This window comes from Spermophilus citellus (genome assembly GCF_964194105.1).
Source record: "Spermophilus citellus genome assembly, chromosome: 6".
Lineage (NCBI taxonomy): Eukaryota > Metazoa > Chordata > Mammalia > Rodentia > Sciuridae > Spermophilus > Spermophilus citellus.
The window spans coordinates 157,023,004-157,043,608 of record NC_138187.1 but is presented as its reverse complement, the minus strand read 5'-3'; the positions used below and the strand labels follow the sequence as shown (position 1 = coordinate 157,043,608).

Here is a 20,605-nt window from a genome sequence, read left to right as displayed (position 1 = left end):
ATGTTTTCTCCAGAGGCTATGCTCAAAGTTTATCTTCCCCTTAAACTTGCTAAGCACAAAGATAGCCCAGTTTTTAACAACAATTTCTACTTTCAACCACAAAATTATGCAAAAAATGACATACAACATGATTTGGGATATAAAGAAAGAAGAAAGTATGTTAATGTCATAACAAACTACAACCACTACTTCTCCCATCACTGTAAAATGACATATGGAAACTGCATAGCTCTTAAAAGATTTTTTAATTCCCAGTGACCTAATCTCCCAAAGTATCTGCCTCCATGCCCACTTTCTTCTCCTTTCCTCTTACTACCCAGCAGGGAACTTCCAGCCTAAAACACTGTTCAGCAAATAACTGTTTTAAAACATGGATCCCAGGCAAAATTTAGGAAGAAAATCTTCTCTTCTGCACTTCCATTCATCTTATTTTTCCACAGTCCTATATAGCCAGCGACTTTTAAGACAATGATAGAAATATATTCTGACTCAGAGAGGCAGGGCAGGGGTGTGTGAGTGTGAGTGTGTGTGTGTGTGTGTGTGTGTGTGTGTGTGTGTGTTGTGGGGGGGATACTGGCAGTCCTTAAAAGTATATCTCTTTTTTATAAATCCAGTTAATAAGTGCTTGGAGATCTGTTAAATAAAAATTTAAAATTCAATAGCACTCTACAATCAAAAGCATATTAAAGCTGGACATGGTGTTATATGCCTGTAATCATAGCAATTTATGGGGCTGAGGCAGGAGGATTCCAACTTCTAAGGCCAGCCTCAGCCACTTGGCAAGGCTCTATACAACTTAGTGAGATCCTGATTCAAAATAAAAAATAAATACAGCTGGGAATGTGGCTCAGGGGATCAGTGCTCCTGGACTCAATACCTGGTATCAAACAAAACATAAACATGTTAAAAGTTACAGTTACCCTAAATCTGATCTGGATCAAAATTCATTATAAACTGATGTTTAGCAAAAATAATCTTTTCTTTTTAAATAGCTACTTTAAAAACAAAATTTGAATGTTTTTAACCACGAAAAAAGAGACCACTTGAATGTTACAACATTAAATTAAAATTAAAAAATGTTCATCATTCAGGCCTAGTTAACAAGCAAATAATAGAGGTACCAGAACCTGAAAAGAATGAATTACTTTTCCTATGGGTGTCTGAGAAGTAAATTGAGTTAGCATCAATGAATGCCTCAATATATGAACATTTTCTTTTCATGAATTTAGTAATGTCTGACATAACTCAATTTCAACAATTTGAATAAACATAAGCAAAAATGTTAAAATAATCTGTGGTGGATTGTATAACAATTTTGACCATAACAATTTAGGTATTTAAAAATCAAATCAGGAGGACCAACCCAGATGCCCTTCAGTAGATGAATGAATAGGGAAAATATATACACAATGGAATATTACTCAGAATTAAAAGAGAACAAAATCATGGAATTTGCAGGGTAAATGGATGGAGTTGGAAAATATTATGCTAAGTGCAGTAAGCCAATCCCAAAAAAGCCAAATGCTAAATGTTTTCTCTGATATGAGGACGCTGACTCATAATAGGGATGGTGGGGGGCATGGGAGAAATGGAGAAACTTTAGATACAGCAAAGGGGAGGGAGCGGAAGGGAGGGGGGATGGGGATAGGAAAGACGGTGGAATGAGATGGACATCATTACCCTAAGTACATGTATGAACACACACACACACACACACACACACACACACACACACAAATGATAGCAATTGTAAATTATTTTTAAATAAATGACTATATACATGGAGGGGCTGAGGATATAGCTCAGTTGGTAGAGTGCTTACCTCGCATGCACAAGGCCCTGGCCTGGGTTCAATCCAAAACACACACACACACACACACACACACACACCCCAGAAACTCAGCCAAGGGCCATCACTACTAAATACCATGTAAGTTTAAACTTTACAATAATGTCTGGTGCCACAGAAAATCTAATGTCAGACAAAATGTAAAATGTATGTTACTGCTGTGTATGAAGAGCAAAAAAGTGTCTCCTTTCCATTCACTACTTGATGTTATTAACCTAGGACCATCTGGTAGATAATCAGGAGGATGAACTCCACTATAAGCCACCAATTTTCACTCCTTGTAAATGGTCTCATAGATGAGATATTGTAAATAAATGCTGCCACCTTGTGGATGCTAGGTATAGTGTTGACACAAACAAGCAAAGGAAGATTGAAAAAGCAGTTTCTGGTTTTCTCTTAGATTCTCACTGTAGTAAGTGATCAACATGAGATATATTTCATGCAGTTTTATTGAAAGAATAATTACTTAGTCTATGATATAATACAAATTCAATATTATCTTTTCCCATCCTTTTCCTGAAATAAATTCATTAAATTTTCTATTTTGAGAGGAATTAGAAATCTTTAAAATGAACTTATTATCAATACGTTTGACTATAAGAAACTAAAACAAAACCAAAACACTCTCTCTCTCTCTCTCTCTCTCTCTCTCTCACACACACACACACACACACACAAAATGAAATCAGAAACTCAATAAATGGCCATCACTTTCAATGCCCCTTCACTTTTTTCGCTATATATCTTTTCTTGCTACCTACCAGTTTTCACCTGTCCTAGCAAACCTTAAAAATTGGAATTTTTTCATTTAGGAATGTTAATACAGTTTAATTGAAATAAAAGAAGGGATGCTAGCATAAAAGATGAACCAATTCAAGGTATTCAAAGGAAAATAAAATGCAGGCTAGATTCAAAATAATCAGAGAAAGTAGTTTATATAATGAGATCTACTATGGTACATTTAGGCTTGGCTATAACTCACAAAATTATAGACAAGTGTATACATATCACATCAATATTATAAAATAACTTGATAGTTAAACTACATTTCTGAGGCCTTTTATCAACATAAACATTCTTAGCTGTTGTTAAGAATTTAAGCAATAATGTTAATCTGTTGCTTTAAGCTAAATTGTTTCATAATTTCTTGCATTTCTTATCATACAGGCATTAAAATAAATTGTGAGCTTTCCTGAATAAGCATGTCTGGCCTGTTTATGGTTATACATTTAGCTTAGTAGGTAGTCAATGATTCGTTGCTACTGAATTATGTAATTAAATGAAACCTACAATCTGCTGCATTTTCATATTTTGTTTAACCCAGTACTGAAGAAGAGCTCACACTGCCAAAATAAAAATAAATGTCTGATTTTTGTCTTATTCATTACTGATTTAGTTAGCAACCAGTTAGCATGCATTAAAAGACTTCCTGCAAATACTCTTTTCAGAGAATGAATCTTCATACACATAAATATTTTAGTCCTACAAATGAAAAGCAAAGTTTCAGTAAACTGTACAAGTTAAAATGAGTCAGGTCTGAGGATGTAGATCAGTCACAGGTCCAGCACCAAAAACACAAACAACTTGTCAAATTCCTGATCTGTCTCAAAAACATCTCTTCAAGATTAATTCAACCTAGTAAATTTGATGTGGACGAGCAATTTGAAGAAACCAAGGGATTACTGCTTTGTCTTAAGATGTGATTAGCCTTGTAATTTTACAATGTCCATTATTTTAAGAAATGGAGATTATAAATGAAATGATGTAGCATCTGAGATTTACTTTAAAAACTTAAGAAAATAAAAATAAAATGAACACATGAAGCAAGTATAATGAACACCCCCACACAGAAAAAGGGATGGGGTGGGAGACTCTCATCTGGAGAGAATGGGGTTCAGCACTGGTGCCCCAAGTATAATAAAACCTTACTGCTGAATTTGAGTGATGTGATATGAGGAATTATTATTCCATCCCTCCATTTTTATGTGTAATAGAAATTTGAATTAAGAAACTTAAAAAGAATAATCAGCAAGATGATGATGAAAATAACAAAGTATAAATCAATAACAAAGTTACTGGAAAATCCCAGTATTTGAAAACTAAAAATATATCTCAGTAATTCATGGGTCAAAACCATAAATAAATAAATAAAAATGGAAATTAAAGAGTATTTTGATATATACTTTGCAATGTCATGCCATATATGAAAAATATATATGATTTTATCAAATTTTAAATATAAAATTTAAGCTGGATACAGTGGTGCCTGTAATCCTGGTGGCTCGAGAGACCAAGAGAGGAGGATCGCAAGTTCAAAGCCAGTCTTAGCAACTTATAGAGGCCCTAAGCAACTCAGCAAGACCCTGTCTCAAAATGAAAAATAAAAAAGTACTGGGGATGTGGCTCAGTGGTTAAGTGCCCCTGGGTTCAATCTCCAGTACCAAAAAATATAAATAAATAAAATTAAAAACAGCCAGGTGCTGTGGCCACGCCTATAATTTCAGTGACTCAGGAGGCCAAAGCAGGAAGATTCCAAATTCAAGGCCAGTCTCTCAGCAAAGTAGTGAGACACTGATTCAAAATAAAAAATGGGAATGTAGCTCAGTGGTAAACTGCCACTGGGTTAAATCTCCAGTACTCCTCTCAGCTGCCCCCCAAATTTTAAAAACAACAAAAAATAAACTTAGGAATATTTCTAGCACAAAAGTTCTATGTTAGAAAATAAACTGTCAGCTCAATGATCTCAGTTTCTACCTTAAGAAATTAGCAAAACAAAGAACAAATTAAAAGCCTAAGAAATAATAACAAAAATCCATGAAAACAGATATATACAATATTAAAACTAAGAGTTGCCTCAATAAAAATGACAAACATTTAAGCCAGACTGCTTGGGAAAATTGTGAAAGTGTCAGAGATAAGAGAGGGACCATTATCATAGACTCTAAAGCTATTAAAGGAACAACAAGGGAATACTATAAAAAACTACATGCCAATAAATTCAACAACCCAGATGACAGGAACACATTTTTTAAAAGACAAAAACTAATAATAACGTTCAAGTCAGAAGAAAAGAATAACCTGAATAGGTCAAAACTCTTAAGGAAGTTCAATTTGTCAATAAAAAATGTTCCCTGGAAAGTGTCACTGGAAAATTCTACAAAATATTTAAGAAAGAAATAATACCAATTCTATACAAAATTCCAGAAAATTAAAGTGGGAGCACTCATGAGGAGGACATATTCTGTCATCAAAACCAGATTGTGGGCTGGTGCACACCTATAATCCTAGTGGCTTGGGAGGCTAAGACGTGAGGATGGTGAGAGTTCAACACCAACCTCAGCAAAAAGTGAGGCGCTCAGCAACTCAGTGAGACACTGTCTCTAAATAAAATACAAAAGAGGGCTGGGGATATGAATCAGTGATTGAGTGCCCCTGAGTTCAATCCCTGGTACCCCCCAAAACAAACAAACAAACAAACAAACAACGATTGTAAGAAAGGAAACAGCGACCTTATAAAATGTATGATATTAATCTTTTCATCTTAGAGATGATAAAATTTAACAACGAAGAGCTTTATAAACTTGCCTATGATTACAATACTAATAACTGACAGCAACATAACTTCAGAACCTAGGATTTTAACGATATAACTGCATATCAAATTCAACTAGATTCTAGGTATTTTTATCAAAGAAAATAGTAAGGAGAGTGCTCAATACTTACCTAGAGACTATGCTGGAACCATTATAGAGATCACTAGCATATGACAATGTGGCCAAAGGTCGTACTGAATTATATCTAGTAAATTTAGACAAGCATTCCTGAAATTCATCCAACTGGCTTGCAGTTCGACTGTCGTCTATAGAAAGAAAACAAAATAGATAAATTCCACTACAAAGTAAGAATAATAAACATAGATTAAAAATTATAAGTACAAAAAATTATTTTAAAAGATTTTAGAGAAGATCAATATGTTCAAATTAATTAGATGATCTTTCAACTTTAATAGAAAATATCTCAGTAGTTCTTTGAAAGACACTTTTTCTACATCAATAGGAACAACAGTGAATACTCTTTCCTCTTTTTAGTAAAAACTTCTTGGAAAAAAAAAACAATGAAAGAACTACTACTTAAGTTAAATAATTTATTAGAACAAAATCCTTTATCAATAAAGATAGCTTAGGAAGAGAATTATACATATGGACAGAGTATTTGTTTAAAGGAACATGTTCACAGGGATATATATTTATGCCAAAGTTTCTCTATTTTCAAAACAAAGTTTATAACACATTTTAGATAAAAAATAGTTTTTAAATAAAACATGTTTTGTTCATGTAATACTTTCAGGTGCTTCAAATCCTATTACTGAAAGGAAGTAGAAAGCTGCAATATATAAACTACTGATTCTCAAAAACAAAACATGTTTGAAGTGGCTCCCATTTATCCCAAAGAGTAACTTCAACCAGAAAAAATAGTTTCATTCAAATGTTTTGGTAGAATATGGAAAACAGCAATTCCATCCAATGGATCACTATTCAACTATTCAATACTTTGGGTAAAGGCCACTTCAGTAAACTATTGAAAGCTAAAATCATGTGGGTTTTAACTTATAAAATCAGCTTATAAAGTACCTGACAATACAACTAATCTATTCTTCAATTTAGAGGAAGGCCTAGCAAAAGCACAAATTTTAAAGCTCTTTTTTTTTTTTTTTTTTCAAAAGTGCTTGAAACCTGGACTAATTCTCTTTTCCAAAGAATGAAGGGAGGTGGGGGGACCATGACTTTAGCTTCCTAGATTGAAAATTTGAAATAAGTTTGTTTTAACATTGTCTTTTCATAGTTTCTTCCTTATTTGATGCTTATACCCTCACATACACACAGCTTTTTCAGGGTACACTTTCATGTTTTCCCTTCTTAAATGCCACCTAAATGGTGGGCATAATAAAATTAAAACACAAGAATAATTAATTAAAAACAGTTATGTGAATATGATACAGAGTAAAGAATTTATTATTTTGTCTGGAATATTAGGTTATCTTGAAGAAAATTTATTGACACAAAGAAATTTAAAAATTATAATAAAGAAAAATAAGTAACAATTACTTGAGGATTTTGTCCCTGGTATTTTATAAATTTTAAACACTAAGCAAATCCATGTAACAATTTAGATTAAAAGGGTCCAATTTAATGCAGTTTTTATTCTAAACACAGGAAAAGGAATAACCTAATTAGTATGTGATGTTGTAATGGTATTAACATAAAGCTCTGGCTCCACAAAAATTATTCTTGGTAAATTCAATAAATTATAAATTACTGAGGAAAACAAAACAAAATCATCAACTTTAATCCAGAGTGGTTAAGATGTAATAGTTATGTGATATTTTTTATATGCAATCCTAGTACTGAGTTGTTCAGTGTAATAAGCAATGGAGAGTTTCTTTATTCATTTAAAACTTGTTTTAATATTGACCTATTCTTTCACATTTTGACATCAATTTCAAATCACATAAATTATAAGAATTCAAGAATATGTATTCTGTTGAAGAACATATCCTTTTCTAGGGTAAATGGACTTCTGGCTACTATCAAGCTCATTAATATCAACAACATCAGAAACTATTAGATGACAATGAAACTAGTTATTTCAATATCTGAAAATATAGTAACTCGTGTTTAATTTATCTGATTATGAAAAGGTAGAATTTTGTTTGCTTGGTTATTTTATGATAAATATCCATATATATCTGCTGGCCAATCTCCTCTCCTAATAATAGATTAGTTTGTAAAAGTATATGCTATGTCTATTTTCTTTCTCCTAATGCTTTTTAATTTACGTCCTCTTTCAATTACAATTAAGGGTCTAAGACATTAATTTCTTAATATTCACCACTTATTTTCAAAAACTGAAAATAAAAGTTGAGTTGTGGGCAGATTTGAGGATTGTCCTCTGAAAATACACAAGGATAATCAGTCTCTTACGTGCTCCACTATGTAAAAGTTAAAAATTCCCTCTTTGTTACCAAAGGAATCAAAAGGTATTTCATATAATCATGGTAGCCAATGTGCAAATCTAATAAGATATACTTGAGATTCCTCATGCTTTAAGTACAATATAGCCCAGATCACACAAATAATTATCTAATTTTCCTTCTTATTTTAATTATTTATTCTAACCTCCTAAAACGCTATACCCCAAAATACACAGAATCTAGTGAATACCTTTACTACTCCATAGCATATCTGTGTTGCCAGTGACTTAAAGATTACTGATACTTACCCAAAGGTTTTTCTCTCATCTCTCTTTCAATACTTTTTAATGTCTGCCGCTAGTCCTACTACATAACACCAGTTAACATTTGACTCTCTGCCAGTCAGAATGCGGGACTTAGCCCACTTTTAATTTAACAACTTCCTAATGTAGCTTATATTTATACACTATTTCAGATACCCAAGAAAGAATTCAACTCCCAGATAGTAAATGCCAGCTTTCTATCTACACAAAATGTTTATGATTAATTTCAAACATGTTAAGCAAACGAATCTTGGCTTCCCCTTAAACTTCCTAGGAAAAATTCTGTGTAATTTCCATCACCAATCCCAAATTTGTTCAAAGAACTTAAGTAATGTATAGATTATAACATGAAGCATGTTTACTCATGAGAAAAGCAAGATCTACTTTTTAACAACCAATAATGTATCTATCAGACATTTATTTTGCTTACTGGTCTTCATTTAGCAGAAGTATACTACTAATGGCATCAAATATTTGAGCACACAACAAGTACTGAGCATTGTGCTTTGTATATATTACCTATAACACTTAAAATGTTTATGAGTTTGATATTAATGTCCCTACTTCAGTGATGAGCAAAATGCTAAGAAATGCTGAAGAACAGAGAATAGGGAATTTTATTACTTCTCTAAAGCAATAAAAATATCCTAAGCTATTGTACTCATGTCTTTCATGTTATTTCCTCTACTTTGAATGTTTCTAATTTCCTTTTTCAATTCATACAGCCTGTCCCAAATATAATTCCTCCAAAATCCCTGCACAGAACATTTCTTTACATCTCTTCATTCTCAACATGGTATGAAATTTTCACTCCCAGTTGTATTACTGGATATTCTCTTCTGTTCTCCTAACACCCTTTGCATATTTATATGACACACAATTTCACATAGTATCATTACTTACCTGTTGCTTTCTTATGCTGTATTTACAACACCCCATCACAATAAGAACCAGTTCTTTTACATTTTTATTCTTAGCACAGAAGTCAGTACTTAGAAATATAATTAACGCCGAGTAAGAGGCAACTGAATGGAAATTATTTTTGCTAGTTACATGGTTATGGCTTTACATAGCTTTATAACTTAATATTAAGATTAAAAATTCCAAACAGACAAAAATTGCCATTGGAAAACAACATTCTCCAAGATCCCTAAGAACTCCAGAGTATTCTGAAAAGACTGTGTCAAATATATTTTGCTTTGCAACTATGACTTCCTATAAATTCTGCATAAATCTCTAGAAACAGACCTGAAACATGTATTTGCTATTTTATAAAACAATTCTTAAATGTACCTGAGATACGAGACATCCTTGTAGAAAAATAACATTGCTCTAAGTCTTCAAAATGAGCAGTGAGTCGTTTTCGTCTTGATGCTAATGTGCTGTTATACCAAGGCTGTTTCTTTGTCTAAGGTAATGAGAAAAGAGACCTGTAACTCAGAACACACCACACTCTTCTTTAACACAGAATACCTAAATGCTTAGAGATTTACTTTCAAAAGTACATCAAAATAAAATGATATCAAATGGCGAAAACCTACATAATCCTCAGATCATGTTTTCCAAATTTTCTTTTAAAGTGAAAGCAAGAAACAAATCCACTGAGAATAACCAAAACAGTACAAAAATTTAAAATAAGCTCTAAACACTAGTTTTATGAAGTTAAATGGAGAAACATCTCTCAATTCTTCAAACTAAATGAAGATAGAATACATTATAATGCCATTCTGAAACATAAAATTAGGGGACTTTTAATATCCAGAAATTGTTAGAAAACAATTATCAAATAGAAAGATAAATACTTATTCATCATCCCTATATTATAGCCTTTTACCCTTTGAATTATAAAACAGTTTTGACTTTAGGAAAGATCTAAGAATAATACTGATAAGTTTGACAAATGTAAGATTACACTGAGATTCCATTTTACTTCACTCAGAATGGTAATTATCAAGAATACAAATAACAAAAAATGTTGGCAAGGATGTGGGGGGGACAGGTACACTTATAAACTACTGGTGGGAATGCAAATTGATACAACCACTCTGGAAAGTGGTATTGAGATTCCTCAAAAAATAAGGAATGGAAGCACCATTTGACTCACTATCCCACTGCTCAGCATATATCCAAAAGACTTAAAATTATAGTAATGCAGCCACATCTATGTTTATAACAGTTCAATTCACAATAGCTTAGCTATGGAACCAGCCTAGGTGCCCTTCAACACATGAATGAATAAATAAATTGTGGTATATATACAATAGATTATTACTCAGCCATAAAGAAGAATGACTTTACAACATTTGTCAGTAAATGAATGGATCTGGAGATATCATGTTAATAAGCCAATCCCCCAAAACCAAAGGTTGAATGTTTTTGCTGATATGTGGAAGCTAAATCACAATAAAGGGAGGGAGAAGAAGAGAAGGTAATGAGAGTAGAATGAATCGAACATAACTTTCCTAGTTCATATATAAATACATGACCAGTGTAACTCCACATCATGTACAACCACAAGAATGGAACCTAATTAGAATAAGTTATACTCCATGTATGTATAGTACATCAAAATACACTGTCATGTATATAAAAAAAAAAGGTTTGAAAAATGCATCAGAATACTAAAATCAGATACAAAGACAACAAACTTGAAATATGTGGAATATAAGCCCTACAAAAACAGAGGTTTCTATAGGAATGGTGACACATGCCTATAATCTCAGTTATTTGGGAGGCTTAAACAGAAGGATCATAAGTTCAAGACTAGCTATCCTGAGCAATTTAGCAAGATCTACTCTCAAAATTTTAAAAAATGGCTGGGGATATAGCTTAGTAGTAGAATACTTGCTTAGTACATGTGAGGCTCTAAATTCAATCCCAGTACCATGAAAAACAAACAACAAAAACAAAGGTCCATGATCCTAAATGTATATCCCATGCTGCATGTCTTCAATGGTCATTTATCATTCTAATGGCATATTAGAAGATACAGACATTAAGAAACATAGTAAGATCCTGAGACGACACAAATTCATCAACAACTTACTAGTATCATGCCAAATGTATATAGTAAGATGTACCAGGGCACTACATTAAACACTCTAGTGCAAAGTCACTCTAAATCAATGAAATGGGAAGAATTCTATTTTAAAATATTGCCTGACTCACAATAAAAGATAAACTTCCACTCAGATAATCAAGAAGTTGAATTCAAGAGAATTGATGGTAAACAAAATATAACAAAGGCACAGGGTACGTAGAAAAGAAAGGCAACAGTTATTTAGGGACAAATATCAACAAAAATTTTTTCATAGAGTACAGACATTTTCACTTCTGAAAATATTTTCATGAAATTGCCATGGGTGCATTAAAATAGATGGAAACCACAGTCTAGAGCTTAAACGTATATTAATAAAACAACTGTTACATTATAATCATATTCTAAAATTATATTACATACCACATTTAAGTTTTTAATAGGCATTCCAAATCTGGGATTCTGGGACAAAATGAGTTAAAGAAATATTTTAAGAGTTGATGGTTGAGAATTTTCCAGAATTGAAAATGAACACAAATTCAGACACAGTAATTATTCCTGTCAACCAGGATAATCTTTTAAAATCCACAATTAGACACACTAAGGTAAAACTGTGTTTTTGTTCAAGTGCAGAAATAAGATCGTAAAATCAGATAAACAGTAAAGATAACAGGAACAAGAAACAAAATATTTTTCAATAGCAATCACTGATGCTATTAACACAGTAAATCTGTATTACTTCAAAAAGGAGAGAAAATAGCTCCAACTTAAAACCCAGAACCTAACAAAACTATCCTGCAGCAATGTAAAGAAAGCATATTTTCATGTGAATGAAAACAAATCTATTATCAATTGAGTTCTTTCTAAAAAAATTTCTGGAATTGTACACTTGAAAACTATTAATAACACAAACTCGAAGGACTAAAATACAAAATTAAAAAGACAAGGAAATTAGCAACAAAATAAGTGGTTCAAAATAGTTTTTTATTATAATATCTAATTTTATACGGTTTAAAAATATGACAAAAAATACACCAAAGAATAACATGTATGTCAGAGAGGATTGATAAAAGTTTGTATTCTAGAGCTTACATATTTCAGGAAAATAATTAAGACCCTAAGTATTGAAATAAGTGTTAATAAATTTCAAAGACACTATTGAAAATGAGATAAGATTTGGGGTATACAGAAAAAGCAAAATACATGGAGTCTCAATAGAGAAGGACCCATAAATGCCTATGAACCACTGGAAGCAAACAACCAATGCCTGAGAAACCCCCTCCCTCCTTGGCCCTTGTTGTCAAAAAAACTCAACATGATGTGAAGCAATGCACAAGCAGAGGGAAAACTGGTGTGAAACTGTATAACTCCGCCCTGATTCCCCAGATGAGAGGGACCTCAACTCAGGATGAGTAGAGTTCTTGGCTAACACTGCAGAAATGAATTTAAGGACATGTCAGAGGCACAGACCAATTTATTTAGGACAGCAGAGATACATTTAGGGGAGAGTATGGGCCATTTTAAGAGCAAGAAGCTACAACCCTTTGGTATGTGATGTCAGGGACCGGAGCTAAGGCTTAAACTAGCACAGGGAGTTTACATTGTTTTTAGATAGGTAAAGCTATGGTCATTTCATATAAGATAAAACATGAATGGTCAATAAATGTAAGAAAAGGTATTGGTCTTACAATAACAGAAAAATATGAATTTAAACCATAATCATATTCCATTTATCATTAAAGTGAAAGACATTTACAAGTTCAACAGTATTAATCATTAGCAAGAATGTGGAGAAACTGGAACTCATATGCCCATATGATGGGAGTTTTAAACTGATAAAACACATTGAGGGGCTGGGGTTGTGGCTCAGTGGTAGAGCACTTGCCTCACACCTGTGGGGCACTGGGTTCCATCCTAAGCACCAAATAAAAAATAAACAAACAAACAAAATAAAGGTATTAAAAAAACATTCTCTAAAAAAAAACACATTGAAAAATACTTTGATATTAACTCAAAATACAAATTTTTATACCCAATGACTCTCATTTCCTCTCCTAAATACACAATCTAGAGAAACTCTTGTAGCACTGTTTATTAGAAAATGCATACAATTAAATCTTTAATAGCGAAACACTAGAAACCTATCAAATGTACCTGGATTTGGTAATTGATAAACTGTAGCATATTAACACAATGGAAGGTTATACAGCAGTGAAAATGAACCAAACATAGCTACAGATATCAGGAATGAATTTCTGAAAATGGCTTACTAAAATATCATTTTTAGAAATTCAAATACAGCCAAACAAATAAAACAGTGAGTGCTGTGATTTTTAAAAAACTCAACATGTTGATGTACACGAATATCAGAAAAGTGTTCACCTTTGGACAGACTACAGGGTAATAGAATTTATTAGCAAAACATGGGTGACTTCTACAGTTTAATATTCTAGTAATTAACATAATTTATTTCATTTAAAAATCTGTTTTATTATAGTTATATCTCTTAACTTCAATATTCATGAATATATTCTTCTGTATATATCAACTTTTTTTTTTTTTTTACAAATTCTAGGAGGAAAAAATGTAATTTTTTTAAAAAAGTGATCAGTTCAATGTAAAAACAAAAATTTATAGCTTAAAAGATGAGAAAAATAACAATAAATATCAGAAATACAACACATAAAATCAACAAGAACTGGTCAACAACATTGTTTTACTTGACTTTCCGGTTTTTACGACAAATTCATCTTCACAATTATTTTGTCAATATTTATACTTAGCTTTTCTTGGACTTATTAAAAAACCTAGTGCAATTCCTTTCTAATCCATTCATAATTAGATTGCTTCAAAATTGTTGATAAATATTCAATGCTAAGCTAATTTTCACACACCATTCAAAAATTCACAAATAACAGGAGAGGGAGCATGGGAGGAATAGACAAACTCTAGATAGGACAGAGGGGTGGGAGGGGAAGGGAGAGGGCAGGGGGTTAGAAATGGGGTTAGCAATGATGGTGGAATGTGATAAACATAATTATTCAAAGTACATGTGAAGACATGAATTGGCATGAATATACTTTGTATACAACCAGAGATATGAAAAACTGTGCTCTATTTGTGTAATATGAATAGTAATGCATTCCTTGTCATATAATTTTCTTTTTTTTTTAAATCAGACCAGGCTCTCCAGGAATTAAGGTCTTTGATGACTGAATACTGGCAATTAGTCATTTCCTAGGCTTTAGCTTTTACTCCTGGAACATTAGCCTCGATAGAAAGGAAGAATTTAGTAACTTGGAGTAAGTTAATTCTGTTGTATTGTGGGTAACACAAAGATTGTGGACACGCAAGTTGTAAATAATTAATAATAAAACTATGATTAAATATTTTGAAATGTTAAAAAAAATAAAAACACAAATGTGCTAACGATTCAAAGATAAATGTTTTGAGAATACAAATTGGTTGTAGATAATTCAGAAGGCCAATTATCAGAACATAATCTCAGGATAAGCTCTGTAGGTTACATGTAAATATAAAGAAAATGTTCATGAACTGTGTTCATCTATCTAGATTTGCTCAAAAAAATGACCTCATCAAACTCAAGAATAATTAAAGATCACTACAGCAAAAAAAGAAAAGGGAGTATAAAAATCATCTTATTTGGTCACTGGAAAAAGTAAAAGAATCCTTGAAAAACTGCTAGAAAGTTAACAAGCACAAAAAAGCAAATTAAACAATTATACAAAAATATCATTCAGTGTGTCCCTATAAATGATGGGAAATATAAATTTAACAAAATGCTGATTCTCCATGAAGACAATAAATCTGCAAATAGAAAAAAGAAACTCAAAACTGGAAATTCCATTTCATATAGTTAATATCAAATAGTAGCCAAGAGTATTAGAACAACAAGATGAATGAAATCAATGTTTGTATGAGAGGAATGACTTTATGATAGAAACATTCCATGTCAATTCCACTAAGAAGTGACCCCCCTCTCCAAATGAAGCATAAAATGTACATTTAACTGAAATTTGAAAATTTCCTAACATACAAATATCAAGTTGATTTAATAAGTTAACACTGAATTAAACACTAATTATAATTATTTATATGGTAAGTAATCTTTGTAAGTTCAAGTAGCAAGTGCAAAGTATTAAAATAAATTAACTGAAACACTTGCTCCTATTTTCAAACAAACAGATATAAAGATTAGCTTTAAAGGAAAAAAACTGGAGAATTTAAAATAAGGATTGTCATATAATTTCCAAAGACTGAATTCTCTGAGATATTTTTAGAGTATTTGTGACATTAAAACAATATTCATAAAAATAATAAGATGCTATGTGCCATTTTTATTGGGCTTGTGCTTATATTTGTGATGTAAAACAAAGGTCAGAATGAAACTGAGGGCCTCTTACCACAAATCAAGGCAACAGCAACAAACACCACTTAGTTGATACTGCATTCTTCACCACAATAAAAGCTAAATCATATATACATATACAACTTTTAAGTCAGTTTCACAAAGAATGCCCTTAATAAGGTGGTAAAAATTAACCGTATTAATTGTAAATTAGTTGGCTTAATTAAATCTGGATCTTTGAATATACACATGAGTTAATTTTGCAAACTTCATCAAAATGTACAATCTCTAGGTTTAGAATTGTACATATATGCTGGGCGATGTGGTTCACGCCGCCTGTAATCCCAGCAGCTTGGGAGGCTGAGACAGGAGGATCATAAGTTCAAAGCCAGCCTCAGCAATGGTGAGGCGCTAAGCAACTCAGTAAGACCCTGTCTCTAATAAAATTCAAAAGAGGGATGAGGATGTGGTTCAGTGGTTGAGTGCCCCTGAGTTCGATCCCTAGTACCTGTCCCCCCAAAAGAATTGTGCATATCTTCCCATTGCTTGCATTCTTTATGCTATAACAGTTACATATATTACATCTACATAAATTGTACATTCAGAATCAAAAGACACTAAAGCAATGACAGCAGAAAATTTTAATATCCTCAAAAAATAAAAGCACTAAATACTTGATCTGTATAAACTACCCACTACTTTGACCCAAATATACACCAGTAAACCCAACAATTGAAAAACATTATTTTCAAATGTATATAGTATTCACAAAAACTACTCAGAAAATTAAAATGACTTTTGATAAACCTAACGATACTGAAATAATAAAGAGTATGCTTTCAGATCACAACACAATTTTTAAAAAATCCAAATATCTGGAAATCAAAACACATTTCTACACTATGCATGGGTCAAAGCTAAAATAATCAAATATAGGGAATTAGAAAATATTTTGAAATCAAAGATAATGAAAAAAAATTGGGACACCAAAATTCATAGGACACAACTATATCAGTGCTTAGAGAGAAAAATTATAGTTTTAAATGTTTATAAGAAAAGATCTAAGCCAGGGATGGTGGCACACACATATAATCTCAGCAACTTCAGAACATGACACAGGAGGATCACTAATTCAAGGACAGCCTGGGCAACTTAAGAAGACTCAAAATTTAAAAAAATTAAAAAACAAAAAGGGCTGGGGATGTAGCTCAATGGTAGAGCACTTTCCTTAGCATGCAAGCGACCCTAGGTTCAATCTCCAATACTAAAGAAGTAAAAATATTCTTAAGTATATCTAAGTAGGATGAATATTTTAAAAAGAGAAAATCAAAATATAAAACATACATTCAGCTCTATAAAAATTCAGCAAAAAGACCAGGTGAGTTTCTGGGTTGGTGAAGATATTGGTTGGGAGGTGTTGGGAGGGTACAGACATTCAGAGACAGTATGAACACTTTGCAAACCACTGAATTCCACAGAGATTCACTCAGTAATTCTATCAAATATTCAAGAAAGCAATAATACTTATCTTATACAAACTTTTTCATAAAAAGAACACTTCATAATTTGCTTCATGTCCTCTGCTGTAGTTTGAATATAAGGTCAGTGCCCCCGTGGTCCATTGTGGTCAAAGTGTGCCTAGGCTGTGCTGGTGGGAGTGGTGAAATCTTTGGGAGGCGGAATGTGAGAGGTCCTTCAGTCACTGGGGAAGTAGTTCCCATGTGACCCCTGCAGTGTTACTATAAAAAGAGCATGCTTGGCTCTACCCTTCCTGTCTCTTTCTCTTTGTTCCTATGTAAGCTTGCTTACACATAAAATTCAAGCCATGAGGTGCTGCCATTCTCTGCCCTCACTGTAGAGCAAATATATGGCTCCCCACCAACCCAATTTTAGACTGCGTTAACATGTTACTCCTGGGGAAGTAGGTACCTGGGAAATGGCTCCAAAATGTTTTTTATAACTGCATTCAAATCTATAAGTTATTCCAAAGAAATGTAATTTTTAAAACTTATTTTTAAAAGCGAATTTTCAACTAACATTCAAAAATACGTAGGAATGAACATGAAGAAATGAGCAAACCTAGACTCACTTCAATAATCATAAATTAATCAATTCTTCTCATGATAATTTATAAGTTACAGGCAGTTCCAATAAAAATCCCAAGAGATTTCTTCATGGATCTGAATATAGTAATATTAATGCTCATATGAAAATACAAACAGGAAAACACTGCAAAGGCAAAGCTATGGGGCCAAGAGGGCACAGCCATAAAACACATTAAAACATACCATAAAGGGACATCCTAAAAGTAAATTATCAAAAATGTCAATGTCATGAAAGAATGAGAAATTATACCAGTTCAAAGAAATTGAAAAATACATGACAAATAAATGTAACATGTAATTCTAAATATGTCCTGGGCCAGAAAATTATATATATTCCTTTTCCTAGAGAGGACAGCAGTAATAAAACTGCTAAAAATATAAATTTCAAAAAATTTAATATTATTAAAAGGACCATACTACCAAAAGTACTATATAGGTTCAATGCAATTCCAATCAAAATCCTAATGGCGTTCCTCATAGAAATAGAAAAAGCAATCATGAAATTCATCTGGAAAAATAAGAGACCCAGAATAGCTAAAGCAATTCTAAGCAGGAAGAGTGAAACAGGTAATATCGCTAACCAGACCTTAAACTATACTACAGAGCAATAATAACAAAAACAGCATGGTACTGGCACCAAAACAGGCTGGTAGACCAATGGTACAGAATAGAGGACACAGAGACTAACCCACAAAATTACAACTATCTTATATTAGACAAAGGTGCCAAAAGCATGCACTGGATAAAGAATAGCATCTTCAACAAATGGTGCTGGGAAAACTGGAAATCCATATCCAACAAAATGAAATTGAATCCCTATCTCTCATCATGCACAAAAGTTAACTCATAATGCATCAAGGATCTAGGAATTAAATCAGAGACTCTGCATCTAATAGAAGAAAAAGTAGGCCCTAATTTTCATCACATGGGGCTAGGCCTCAACTTCCTTAATAAGACACCTATAGCATAAGAATTAAAACCAAGAATTAACACATGGGACAGATTCAAACTAAAAAGTTTTTTCTCAGCAAAAGAAATAATCTGTGAAGTGAACAGGAAGCCTACATCCTGGGAACAAATTTTTACCCCTCATACATCAGATAGAGCACTAATCTCTAGGATATATAAAGAGCTCAACAAGATAAACACACACACAAAAAACCCCCCAAATAATCCAATCAATAAATGGGCCAAGGAACTGAACAGACACTTCTCAGAAGAGGATATACAATGAATCAACAAATATACGAAAAAATACTCATCATCTCTAGCAATCAGAGAACTGCAAATCAAAACTACTCTAAGATTCCATCTCACTCCAGTAAGAATGGCAGCTATTAGGAAGACAAACAACAACAAGTGCTGGCGAGGATGCGGGGGAAAAGGCACACTCATACACTGTTGGTGGGACTGCAAATTAGTGCAGCTAATTTGGAAAGCAGTATGGAGATTCCTTGGAAAGCTGGGAATGGAACCACATTTGACCCAGCTATTCCTCTTCTCGAACTATACCCAAAGGACCTAAAAACAGCATACTATAGGAACACAGCCACATCAATGTTTTTAGCAGCACAATTCACAATAGCTAAACTGTGGAGCCAACCTAGATGTCCTCCAGTGGATGAATGGATTAAAAATGTGGCATTTATACACAATGGAATACTACTCAGCACTAAAAAAGAATAAGATCATGGCATTTGCTGGGAAATGGATGGCATTAGAGAAGATTATGCTAAGTGAAGTTAGCCAATTCCAAAAAAAACAAATGCCAAATGTTTTCTCTGATATAAGGGGTGTGACTCAAAATGGGGTAGGGAGGGAGAGCATGGGAGGAAGATTACCTCTAGATAGGAAACAGGGGTGGGAAAAAAAAGGAGGGAGAAGGGGAATAGCAAGGATGGTGGAAGGAGACAGTCATCATTATACAAAATTCATATACGAAGATGTGAATTTGGTGTCAACTTACCTTATATACAAACAGAGATATGATAAATTGTGGTATAACAGTGTATTAAGAATTGTAATGAAAAAAAATAAGAGAGCTCACGTATAATGGCATAATTTGGCATGAACATACTTTATATACAGAGTTATGAAAAACTGTGCCGTGAATGGATAATTATGAATGTAATGCATTCTACTACTGTCATGTATATAAGAAATAAATTTAAAAAAAAAAAATGTTCCTTGTAATTGATGTCATTTTATCAGTGTCAATAAAAAAGGTATTTGAATATATTCTTTAAAAAGTGGATTTTTATATTTATCATAAAGTGAATAAATATTTTGATAATTGTGTCAAAAAAATTTAAAATTCTCTCATGATATTTTTACTAATGTTAATTTCCTAATTTTGTTAAATGTACTATGATTATATAAAAATTTAAAGCAAAATCAACAGGCAATTATAGAAATTCAAAAGTATAAAATATCTATATAAAATCTGTGTTTTAATTTCAATTTTTGAGAAACATTTTTTTCAATGCAATTTTAACTATCAAACATTATTTTTAATGTCTGACTATTTGGCATCATGTTTAGCATTATGGTTATTAGTCTATGCAAACTGTCCTACAATTGACTTAATCTATTTTAATAGTTTTTGAAAATTGCACATTTCATTAAGACCTCTATTTTTATTAGTATGCATTTGCACTTTATTTTAATCTATTTTGCATCATGACAATAGCTAATTTTGATTTATATTGCATATGAGCTTTTATTAAATTTGTTTTCTATATTTGCTATCTCATGATAATGTAGTCTCCCGAAGTGAATGCCTAGTTCATTTATTTTCATTCTTTTTTAAAAAAATATTTATATTTTAGTTGTAGTTGGACACAATACCTTTATTTTATTTATTTTTTTATGTGGTGTGAAGATTGAACCCAGGGCCTCACATGTGCTAGGCAAGTGCTCTACTGCTGAGCTATAACTCCAGCCTTATTTTC

At 32.4% G+C, this 20,605-nt stretch overlaps 1 protein-coding gene across 6 annotated transcripts in view; it reads right to left on the bottom strand.

Moving 5' to 3' along the window:
• COP1 (COP1 E3 ubiquitin ligase) overlaps positions 1 to 20,605 on the bottom strand; it is a 177,817-nt gene that overhangs the window by 83,962 nt on the left and 73,250 nt on the right. For all 6 annotated transcript variants that reach the window (XM_081299560.1, XM_081299558.1, XM_081299561.1 and 3 more), the window contains 2 exons: positions 9,437 to 9,551; positions 5,573 to 5,708 (listed from right to left, as the gene is read on the bottom strand). In XM_081299560.1, the coding sequence (XP_081155686.1) occupies positions 5,573 to 5,708; positions 9,437 to 9,551 (251 nt within the window). The remainder of the gene's footprint in view (positions 1 to 5,572; positions 5,709 to 9,436; positions 9,552 to 20,605) is intronic.